Source organism: Eublepharis macularius, chromosome 14 (assembly GCF_028583425.1).
Source record: "Eublepharis macularius isolate TG4126 chromosome 14, MPM_Emac_v1.0, whole genome shotgun sequence".
Lineage (NCBI taxonomy): Eukaryota > Metazoa > Chordata > Lepidosauria > Squamata > Eublepharidae > Eublepharis > Eublepharis macularius.
In genome coordinates, this window is record NC_072803.1 from 33,376,471 (window position 1) to 33,388,872 (window position 12,402).

General features: G+C 44.8%; 1 protein-coding gene across 1 annotated transcript in view; it reads right to left on the bottom strand.

Annotated features, from left to right (window-relative positions):
- Positions 1-12,402, bottom strand: part of ZMAT4 (zinc finger matrin-type 4) — a 138,066-nt gene that overhangs the window by 96,164 nt on the left and 29,500 nt on the right. Inside the window, exon 2 of the mRNA XM_054998445.1 lies at positions 10,928-11,017. Within this exon, the coding sequence (XP_054854420.1) occupies positions 10,928-11,017 (90 nt within the window). The remainder of the gene's footprint in view (positions 1-10,927; positions 11,018-12,402) is intronic.

The window sequence follows — 12,402 nt, forward strand, 5'->3', positions numbered from 1 at the left end:
TGTTTATTTGCAGCTGATCTGTAGCTGAGGAAATGCCAATATGCCTAATCCTCTGCAGTTCCCTTGCTCGGCAAGCCAATGGTTCTGATTAGGGTTGCCCGCCTCCAATGGGGCCTGGAGTTCTGCAGGAATTACAACAGATCTCCAGATGACAGAGATTGGTTCCCCTGGAGAAAATGGCAACTTCAGAGAGTAATCTTAACTAGAAGTTCCAAGCTTTTTTGTGCTTGTGGGCACCTTTGGAATTCTGACACAGGGCGATGGGCAAAATCACAAAATGGCTGTTGCAGGAAGCAGAGACACACAGACAAACTGGGAAAGAGGAGAGAGAGTATAAAACCAATATTGTGGTGGCAGTTGCTGCTGAAACGATGTTATTTTAATCTGTATAGCCAAGCAGATCTCCAATGGTCAATAAGAAGTCCTGCTGGGCAGGAGCTCCAATTGGTCACGCCCACTTTCTAAAAACACTTTGCAAGCAACAGGAAAGGTGACAGCCATGGGCACCACGCTCGGGACCCCTGCCATAGATTCTAGGTGAAATCCCTCCACAAATTCCCCCCTTCCACAGGTACTGCCTCCAAATCTCCAGGCTGGAGTTGGCAAGCCTAGTTCTAAATTAATGCACAAGCCCTGCCCCCGACTGGGAACCTCTAGAATCCATAGTTTATCCTGACAAGTCTGTCTCTCTGCCAACACACAAAGACAGAAACCGATTTAATATGAAATCAGTTTCTTCTCATAAAAACCAGGTTTTAAAAAAATAAGACTTCCTCAGCGACAGGAGCCACAAACACTTAGGAAGCAGACTTCTCTTCCAAGCCCTGATTTTTTTTTTACATCAAACTGTTCTCTACTTGGGCCCCAGGGAACAATTCCAAAGTAATTTCAACGTGTTAGTGCAGCAAGAAACACTCTGAATTCTCAGATGGACATCCAGTTTAACAATCCAAGAGCCACCCACGAGGTTCTCGTTTGAAAACCTAAGTATGTTTGTGTGCTGGGACCCTCTCACACATGCACACTCTCAATGTTTTTGTCCTAAGCTTCAATGACATCGTTTTTCTTCAACCCATTTTCAGAGCAATGATTTAAGGAAAAAAAATTCCTCCTGACAAATCAGAGACATCTTCTTCCACGTCGTGGCTGTTTCTTTTTCTCCACTGCCAAGTAATATTTTGTCTTTGTTCAGATATTTTACTGAAGATGATGGCAGAAGTATTGTGGGAACGAACAAAAAGGATGTTATTCTTGCACATCGAGCCAATGTGATGGAGTGGACCAGGAAGAGCCAAAGGTTCATTCAGCCATGAAGTTTTCTGAGTGACCTTGGCTTATTCACTTGGCCTCAGCCTAACCTACCTCACAGGGCTGTTGTAAGGATAAATGAAGGAAACCCTAAGTACAGTACCTTGAGTTCCTTAGAGCAATGGTGTGATAAATATGCAATAGAAAGACCTTGTGTATTTCAGCAGCTGCCTTGTTCTCAAGGTATTATTAAGGGAGAAGGATTCCCTGCTTCTTTTGCTTTATGGTTCAGGAGAACTTCACCTTGTACTGCATTTCATGTTTCATTCATTAATGGCTTAATTATCATAATTTCTCAAATTAATTCCAGAATTACATCAGCAGCAGCTTTAAGCTCATTTGCATCTCACCACCTCTACATTACTGATACACGTGTCCATTGATAAAACACTGCAAAATAACCCCAACAGTCTTGATGGGATAATCTATATGATCACTTCACAATTCTGTAGTGTTTAACTAATACAGTTTCTCATCCCCCCATATTCCAGATGCTCAATGGTCTTATATATTTCCAGAATGAGTATGAGATAGCAGTTCAATAAAACCGATACGAATACATATGGAGATTCATTGCTTCATTTCCTCCCAGTGAAACTGTGAGCAATTTTTTTTTTTTACTGCAACTTGATTAAAATATCATAGGGCCGTCAGGGGCCAGATAAAGACTAAAGGGCCTAAAGAGCATCTAAGCTTTCTAATGCCTTTGATTGATTCAACAATCATTTCCCAGAATAGAGTCGCTCTGGCATTTCCACCATGGATTAATGAAACCACCTTTTATCACATTTCTAAAATGCCCTTCCTCTACAAAGAGCCCTGGGTGGCATATGCGGGGTTATCCCATTTTGATCAAAGCACACATTACATAAAGATTATTTCCAACTTCACAAAGTCTAATATTTCACTGAGCTACATTTCCCCCTTTCCAATGCCACAATCATCTGTCTTCCTCAGATTCCATATTCATGCTTAAATATATTGTTAATGTACAGAGCTGCTTTTTAAACAACATTCTAAAACTTCAAAGCAAATCTTGTACAATCAGCGGAATGAAATGGAACAGTGTGACGGTCTCTGAATGAGTTGCTGAGAGGTGTAGCTCCTTCAGTATATGAAAAGCCAAGGAATGGCAGACAGTCTTCTGGAACATGTACCTTGAGCAATCTGAGACTAGAAGTGGGGATAAAATGTTTAATTGATGTACAGCAAATGCCACGATTTCCGTTAGGAACCAGACATTTGAGAAGCTGGAAAAGCAGGTATAACTGGTGAATTGCTGAAGCACACTGTCCACAGCACAAAGTCTTTTGTGTGACTCTTTCTTAGAATTGCTACCAAATCATGTAATAACATGACTGCTAGCCTAAACGAATTTTTTTTAAAAACCCAATGAAACAAAATCACTGACTCTGATTGCTAAGTAGAGCCTCCGTGTTCAGAGGCAGTATACCTCTGAATACCATACACTGAGGGCAAGCAACAAGTGAAAGACGCCTGTGGATTTCCCAGAGGCATCTGGCTGGCACACTGACAGTTTCATTAGTTGTAGCAAAGTTCTTTTTTGCGCTATTTTACTAATGCACAAGGGCCCCATGGCGCAGGGTGGTAAGCGGCAGTATTGCAGCCCAAGCTCTGCTCACGACCTGAGTTCAATCCCGGCAGAAGTCGTGTTCAGGTAGCCAGCTGAAGGTTGACTCAGCCTTCCATCCTTCTGAGGTCGGTAAAATGAGCAGTTTCCTGGGGGTAAAGTGTAGATGACTGGGGAAGGCAAGGGCAAATCACCCCATAACAAAAGTCTGCCAAGAAAACATCATGATGCGACATCCCCCCCATGGGTCAGTAAGGACTCCGTGTTTGCACAGGGGACTACTTTTACCTTTTTTTACTAATGCACAGGAGCACATGTGTGTAAAACACCACACACAGATAATCTTGATGCAACTATGTATGCTCTCATGAAAATTGCCTTTTTTCAGCACTGTCAGTGCATGTGTGTAAAGACAACTTTGAATGTGTCATGTTGACTGTTTCAATCCAAAAATGCATTGTGAATCTGATTCTTCAATGGTGCAAACTGTTCTCGTTCCATTTTCTGTTCCTTTGCCCTGAATGTATGCCTTTTTTCATAGCTATTTGTCACTAGGGATGTGCGTTTCGGCATTCAGAATGCCGAAAGAATGCCGAAATAAAAGTGTTTCGGCTTCTTTCGGGGAATGCCGAAACGTTTCGGGGAATGCCGAAACGTTTCGGGTAGCCGAAAGAAAAAAGCCGAAACGTTTCGGGATTCTTTCGGCTTTCTTTCGGCTTTTCAATGGGAAAATGCCTCCGTCTTCCCGGACGTCTGGGGGAGGCATTTTCCCACCGAATAAGCCCAAAATTGGTGGGGACCTTCCTCTAACCCTTCTCTAACAACCACCCAAGTTTCAGACAGATTGGACTTTGGGGGGCCATGTTATGGCCCCCCAAAGCAGGTCCCCCCATCCTCCCATAAGAAAGCGAAGGAGCAGCATATTGTTAGCATGCTGCTGCTAATCTTCTTCATTATTTCCTATGGGGAAAAAATGAAGAGGCAGGCTTCCTTTGCCAGGGGTGGCATTTTGCATGCAAAATGCCCCCTCACCCTCAGGGGCCCTTCTCCCACCCCTCCTCCCACCCCCCACCAAGGCTCAGCCTGCTCCCACTTGGGGGGGCCATTTCATCGCCTCCCCAAGTAGGTGCTCTTTTCTCTACCACTGACAGCTGGGGAAGGCTTGTCTTGCCAGGGGTGGCATTTTGCATGCAAAATGCCCCCCAGCCCTCTGGGGCCCTTCTCTCACCCTTCCTCCCACCCCCCACCAAGGCTCAGACTGCTCCTACTTGGGGGGGGGCATTTCATGGCCTCCCCAAGTAGGTCCTCTCAGCCCCTAAAGTCCACCCCTTACAGCCCCACACAAACCCAATTCCCCCCCAGCTGCCACACACAGACCCAAATCCCCACATTAGCCCCTCACAGACCCAAATCCACCCCCACCTGCCCCACACCCATAACCCCAGGAACAGGCTGGCAAAGGCCAGCCCTCTCCCTTTGTTCCCTATGCTGGGAACTTCTAAACTCTCTTTCCCTGGGCAATTCTGCACAGCCCAGGGGTGCCACAATGGTGGGCACACTTCTGAGTGCCAGCTGGTCCCTGTGAAAGAGCACCTGAACCACAGACACTCTCCCTCAAATTCCCCCACCACCTACAGAGATGGCTGGCCAGCCAGCCCCATTGTTCCCTATGATGGGAACCAACTGCACAACAAAGAATAAAACAAGAACAACACAAAATAAAGTTTTAAATTTTTTTTTCTCCCTTCCAAAGTACAAGTAGGCAAAGCATTATGACACATTACACCAGCAGTCCCCCACACAGAAAAATAACACAACTCACTTAACATCAGAGAATCACAAAGCATGATTCCTGTCAAAAACACTTTATTTCTTGAACAGCTTTAGGTTACACAGCAGGGGGGAACACCAAAGGGCATGGCAGCACTATCTTACACAAAAATAACACAACTCACTTAACATCAGAGAATCACAAAAACACAATTCCTGGCAAAAACACTTTATTTCTTGAACAGCTTTAGGTTACACAGCAGGGGGGAACACCAAAGGGCATGGCAGCACTATCTTACACAAAAATAACACAACTCACTTAACATCAGAGAATCACAAAAACACAATTCCTGGCAAAAACACTTTATTTCTTGAACAGCTTTAGGTTACACAGTAGGAGGGCACAACAGGGCATGATAGCAATGTACTACAAAAAATGATACAACCCACTTCACCGTTTTTGACAGCAATTGTGTTTGTGTGATTCTCTGATGTGAAGTGAGTTGTGTTATTTTTGTGTAGTACACTGCTTTCCTGCTCTGTGGTGCCTTCCTACTGTGTAACCTAAAGCAGTTACAGAAATAAAGTGCTTTTGACAGCAATTTTTTGGGGTGATTCTTTAATGTGAAGTGAGTTGTGTTATTTTTGTGTAAGATACTGCTTCCATGCCCTTTGGTGTTCCCCCCCTGCTGTGTAGCCTAAAGCTGTTCAAGAAATAAAGTGTTTTTGACAGGAATTGTGCTTTTGTGATTCTCTGATGTTAAGTGAGTTGTGTTATTTTTGTGTAAGATAGTGCTGCCATGCCCTTTGGTGTTCCCCCCTGCTGTGTAACCTAAAGCTGTTCAAGAAATAAAGTGTTTTTGACAGGAATCGTGTTTTGTGATTCTCTGATGTTAAGTGAGTTTTGTTTTAATTTTTCTGTGTGGGGGACTGCTGGTGTAATGTGTCATAATGCTTTGCCTACTTGTACTTTGGAAGTGAGAAAATAATTTTTTTAAAACTTTATTTTGTGTTGTTCTTGTTTTATTCTTTGTTGTGCAGTTGGTTCCCATCATAGGGAACAATGGGGCTGGCTGGCCAGCCATCTCTGTAGGTGGTGGGGGAATTTGAGGGAGGGTGTCTGTGGTTCAGGTGCTCTTTCACAGGGACCAGCTGGCACTCAGAAGTGTGCCCACCATTGTGGCACCCCTGGGCTGTGCAGAATTGCCCAGGGAAAGAGAGTTTAGAAGTTCCCAGCATAGGGAACAAAGGGAGAGGGCTGGCCTTTGCCAGCCTGTTCCTGGGGTTATGGGTGTGGGGCAGGTGGGGGTGGATTTGGGTCTGTGAGGGGCTAATGTGGGGATTTGGGTCTGTGTGTGGCAGCTGGGGGGGAATTGGGTTTGTGTGGGGCTGTAAGGGGTGGACTTTAGGGGCTGAGAGGACCTACTTGGGGAGGCCATGAAATGCCCCCCCCCAAGTGGGAGCAGTCTGAGCCTTGGTGGGGGGTGGGAGGAAGGGTGGGAGAAGGGCCCCAGAGGGCTGGGGGGCATTTTGCATGCAAAATGCCACCCCTGGCAACACAAGCCTCCCCCAGCTGTCAGTGGTAGAGATGAGAGCAGAGCACCTACTTGGGGAGGCCATGAAATGCCCCCCCAAGTGGGAGCAGTCTGAGCCTGGGTGGGGGGTGGGAGGAGGGGTGGGAGAAGGGCCCCAGAGGGTTGGGGGGCATTTTGCATGCAAAATGCCACCCCTGGCAACACAAGCCTCCCCCAGCTGTCAGTGGTAGAGATTAGAGCACCTACTTGGGGAGGCCATGAAATGGCCCCCCCAAGTGGGAGCAGGCTGAGCCTGGGTGGGGGGTGGGAGGAGGGGTGGGAGAAGGGCCCCTGAGGGTGAGGGGGCATTTTGCATGCAAAATGCCACCCCTGGCAAAGGAAGCCTGCCTCTTCATTTTTTCCCCATAGGAAATAATGAAGAAAGATTAGCAGCAGCATGCTAACAATATGCTGCTCCTTCGCTTTCTTATGGGAGGATGGGGGGACCTGCTTTGGGGGGCCATAACATGGCCCCCCAAAGTCCAATCTGTCTGAAACTTGGGTGGTTGTTAGAGAAGGGTTAGAGGAAGGTCCCCACCAATTTTGGGCTTATTCGGTGGGAAAATGCCTCCTCCAGGCGTCCTGGAAGACGGAGGCATTTTCCCTTAGAAAAAAGCCGAAAGAATGCCGAAATAATGCCGAAAGAATCCCGAAAGCATCCCGAAAGCCGAAAGCCGAAAGAGATTCTTGTTTCGGCTTTCGGCTTTAACGATAGAGAATCTTCTTTCGGCTTTCTACTTTCGGCTATAGCCGAAAATTTTTGGCTTGCACACCCCTATTTGTCACTAAACCATCACTTAGCTACTGCAAAACACTCTGTGTGGGGCTGCCTATGAAGACTGTTCGGAAGCAGCAACCAGTTTAATGAGGTAGCGAAGAGCGGATGCTGGCAGGCATGAGTTACCTGAGCTGTACCTTTTATGCTGACTACCATGCCATTTTACTTCAAGTGCTAATTTTCAAAAGCCTACCAAAGGGTGGCACCAGGATAACTTGCTAGCCAAGGTGATCTTCAGAGGCCCTGCTCTCTGTGTCCCCATGTTCTGAGTTAGCAAAGTAAGCACGAGACAGGGCCTTTTCAGAGTGGCACACATGCTTTGAAAAGTCTTCACGCTGGCTTGCACGGTACCAAACAGACAAAAATCTTTTTATTCTCGCTCAACTTTTAAGGCCTCTGCAGTTGCCTTTAGCTACCCCATCCTGCTTTGTTGTTTTGGGGCTGTGGTTTTAAAGGCTCTCTTAATAATGTTTTAGTTCTAACCTAGATAGCCTAGGTAACCCTGATCTCATTAGCAAAAAGCAGAGAAGCAATATCACTAACACAAATGAAAAGAAATATAAAAAGAAATGAAATAGAACATTTGGTGGATTGGCCTGCCTGATAATTTCAGGAAAGCTCCCACACTTCTATCTTTCTGCAGAATATGTAAAATGGATTTGTTCAGGACAGAATTTTTATAAGGGGAAAAGAGTTGTAGTTACTGTTTCTGGAATTTTAGCCAGTTTTTATTGCATTGGTCTCTAATTGTGTAATCCCACTTTATTTGTATTTTATTACACAGTTTTCTAGTACCTCCTCTCATTTTGTAATCCAGTTTTATTTCATTGTTTGTTCTGTGTATTAAACAGTTTCTATTGCATAATTTTAATTATGTAATTGGCCTTGAGGGTCAGTGAGAAAGGCTGTTTCAGGTGAGTAGAAATGTCAGTCTGTAGTAGTAGAACAAAATTCACGTCTCCCATTCGAACCTCAAAGACCAACAAAAATGTCCAAGGTAGCAACTTTCAAGAGTCAAAGCTCACTTCATCAGATACAGTGAAAGGCTGATCATAAAAGATTAGTTGCCCAGGGTTGCCAACCTCCAGGTAGGGCCTAAATGCCCCCCACCCCCAAATGACAATTTGTCTCCAGACTATATAGATCAGTTCCCCTGCAGAAAACTGCTGCTTTGGATGGAAGGCTCTATGGCATTATACCCTGCTGAGGTCCCTCCCCGCTCTCTGCCCTCCTCAAGCTCCACTCCCAAATCTCCAGGAGTTTCCCAACCCGGAGCTGGCAACCCTAACTCATCTCTACACATGTGGGAACTGGTAACTGCAATTGGATCCCCCTTAAAATTTTCATCTGTGCAAGGAGGAGCTTTGATTATTATCCACCCCACCCTCCGGCAGACCTTTGATACCCCTCCACCCATGGGGATTCCAGGGGCAGCAGCTCAGGGGCATTTGAGGCTGTAGCAGGAGAGGGGAGGCAGGAAATTGATGCTTCTGTAGATGGAAATACTTCTTCCTGTGGAAACTGTAGGTGGGATCCGAGCTGGGGGTGGGTGGGGGGGAATAAGCTGAAATAACTGGGAGCCAGACCAAACTGTCTGTTCCAATTACGGAATTTGCTTTACAAGTTCTCCTAATTAAACCAAAGTTCATGAGGACTAGATCACAAGAGTGAGGGAAGCCATGGAGCAGAAAAAATGATGGAACAGGAGCAATCATGTCATCTTGAGTGGCTCAGTCAAGACACAAACAGAATAGGAACGGAGGGGGTCGTCTGGAGGCATTCCCATTGTGACTGCTGGCACCTACATACCTCATGCACACCAGCCAGATACAACAGCCTCCTCCTGCTTATTTATTAGGATCTCTATCCCAATTATTATTTACTGCCCTTTTTGTGTCCTCTGCGAAATTTATCATCCAGGATTTTATGAGAGCATCAAGAGATTGCATCATGCCAGAAGTATTTTGCTTTGTGCTAGGGACAGCTGCATGCCATAAATCCAGCCACATAAGTATAAGAATCTATAACATTGGAACAAATCCTGAAGCATGGATGCCATGTATAGGTTAAGAAATCTGGCTTGCTAGGCAAATAATCTTATATGTTTAGGACTGTGCCAAATAATCCTGAAGAATACTTTGACTATGGGTATATTCACCCTTGTCCTGATTCTGTCTGGTGCCATTCTTTTCCTTGGCTTCTGTTTGGTTTTTTTTTGGGGGGGGGGGATGATCCCAACTCATTAGGGATCACATGATGAACAGAAGGGTTCCCAGTGTTTCCTGGATTAATCCTTTGTGCTAGAGATGTTGGAAACTACATTTATCATGCCTTCTAACAGAAATGGATGCTCCATGCAACCATCCAGGCCTTCAAGGCAAGAGCTGGTGAAAGATGACAGCTAAGTGTATGACCTGTGGTGCATGGTATCTGACGCTGTGACTCACAAAAGCTTATACCCTGCCACAAATTTTGTTAGCCTTATAGGTGCTACTGGACTCTTGCTCTTTTCTTCTGCTACAGACAGACTAACACGGCTACCCATCTTGATCTGTGATACAGATCAAATGGTCCAGACCCATTTCTTCAATGAGTTTCTAAGTGCTTGGACAAGCTGCTCTCTCTAATCCATGCCACCCAACTATAATGCAGGGATAATAATACAGCCAACCTTGGAGAGTTATTTCAAGGGTCACAAAGTAATGCACGTGGAACACTTTGGAACATCAACATGCTACATCAATCTAAGTAGTATTGCTAAATAAATTAGGAGTGTCAGCCAATCCCTCCTTTTTGCAAAAGTAAGTTTTGGGAAGAAGAAATGGGCTTAGGCTGGGTGAACTAGCGTCGAAGAGGACTAACAACTGCCAAGTTAAAAATTCGGAGGAGTTCATTTGTAAGCCCCCATAATTCAAGATGTCAGCTGCATTGTTACGCGTAATACATGATGTTTGGAAAATTTGTGACGGCCTATGGCTATAGACAATAAACTCTGACCGACTGACTGCGTAACACATACATTGTGTCAACTTATCATTTTTTCTGCAAAAGGATGACAGATGGCATTAGAGGAATAAAACGTGCTTTTGTAACCATCAAATAGATATTAACAGTTATGACCTTCTGTTTTCAGTTCAGTGGTAAAGGTCAGCTAGCAAACGACTTTAATATTATGTAATTATAACCAGAAATATACATTAGGAACAATCTTTCAGCTCATTTCAGAACATGCTTACTTGCATGAGGGCTGCTATAACTATTCATTATTTTAGTGAAAACCGTGACTGTTGAACAGTGTTCCAAATGCTGGTTTTCAAATTGTTATCATCGAACTGCAAAAGGTTGTTTGAAGTTCAAAATATAATTCAGCTTTAGTGATCTCCCTCCCTTAATCTCTTATTTATTTTTGCAGATATTTCTGCACTCTTAGAAAACATATTTACATGTTTGGGACATGTATTTGCAAAGTGGATAAGCTGTTTTGTAATGCTAGGATTTCCAGATATGCCAAGTCATGTGTGGTTAAATCATACATACCCTCTAGGGCCAAGGAGAAGGGGGAGTTAACCAAGGCTCCAGAGCTGGTACGTCCATTTTCCAACACAGCAAGCTGTATGTACTACATCTACATGTTGCTTGGTGTTTGATGGGTACACAATCTTACAGTATCCAATGGACACCATAAAACTACTTTACATACCAAACAACCGGGGCTCCCATTCATGGCAAGATGGAGCCAGCTCAAGAAACCACTACCTCCAAGAACAGCCGCAATGGCATCAGTGGACAGCCAAGCAGTCTAAATTCTACCGTCACATTCCAACACACTACTACACCTGCACATGAGGTGCAATGCATCTGGGGTATTGTCGTGCCCAGCGCAGAAATCTTGTTAACAATACTCACATTTTCTGACCGCAGCTTCTTTGCAGGACAGCCTCCATCTATTGGGTGGAGCATATAGTAAAGCCGAACTTTGCTTGCATGTTTCCGACTCTGTGGAGGAAGACCAAGAAGCATCGTTTCAATTAATAAACCCTTCCTATGGGACAGCAAAGAACATTTCAAATGACACTTCCCAGTAGGGTTGCCAGGCTGTTGCCTGGCACCCCAGGAGCTTTGGAGGTCAGGCAAGGGGTGGAAATGATGTCAGAGCATCAAGTGATGCTCTAAAATTCTATGGTATTACTCTAGAGTTTGAGAAGTCTAGAGCATCACCTTACACACTGACATCACATCTGTGTTTTCACCTGGGAGTGATGTCGACACATCACACAATATAATTTCTGCCCTCCCCATTTCTCCTGGTGGCCCAAACACAAGGTCGGGTGAGAGATCCTGTCCAGTGGGTGGGTGGCCACCTGAAGCTGGAAAATGGCAAGCCTGCTTCCCACAGAGGACTTCAAAGGTTTCTGTCTCTTCCACTATATTCAACAGTATGTTCCCTCCGAAATCTTAAGCAGCAGGGAATGTGTTCCAAAAGAGGAACTGTGCAAAGGGAGAAAATGTCATTTGTGTGTGTGTGTGTTTCATAATTTACTCTGCAGTCTGCAATATTTACATATAATCCAATTCTGGTTTTACAAGTCATGGGAATGGCAAGGAGACTAAAGTCCTGTCCCAGCCTTCCTCTGGCAACTGGAAACCTTATTTGCATCCCTTTGGGTTCTGAGATTTTACCATAGCTTGCCCGCACACATTCAAGCACATTTTGGTAACCACGATAGCAAGAAACACGTGCATTTTAAAAGCCACACTCTGGTGGCTTTGGCTATATTCTTGATTTTCTTGGTTTCACCCGCAAATCTCCAGGACTTTCCAAAACTGGAGATGGCAACCATAGGATAAACAAAACACCAGTGCAGCAGAGATGCCAGAGAAGTGACCATCTGGAGACTAAAGCCTGGAAGGCTGATCTTTGTCATACTGCCTGTTCTCATTGGTCATGAAGAGGCCACTTGTTTGATGAAATCTGAAATACTGCGCAAATCATGTGCAGCTTCAGCTGCGCACTGCAGCAGCCAAAGAACGATGATGGACAGAAATGTAATAACTGAAAAAAACAGCAGGAGAACGGGAGGGTGAAAGGCCTGCAAATACCTGAGTTCAATCAAATCCCTGTCTGCAGTCTAGGAATGAAAAATGGAACTTTTGGCACGTACACCAGCTAACAGTGTGCCAATCGCGCCAGGGACTCCAGGGAGGAACAAACTAGGAGAGACTGTGAGAAAAATCAAACCAGATGTTGATGCTTGATTAAAACTCTTCAGAAACTTTACAAAGCATAAAACACAATGAGACTAAAGTGAATTGCTTTTAAGTACCACTGATCTCAGTGAAAGACTTAAGCATGTGCATAAATGGCTCCCATTGAAAGCAGT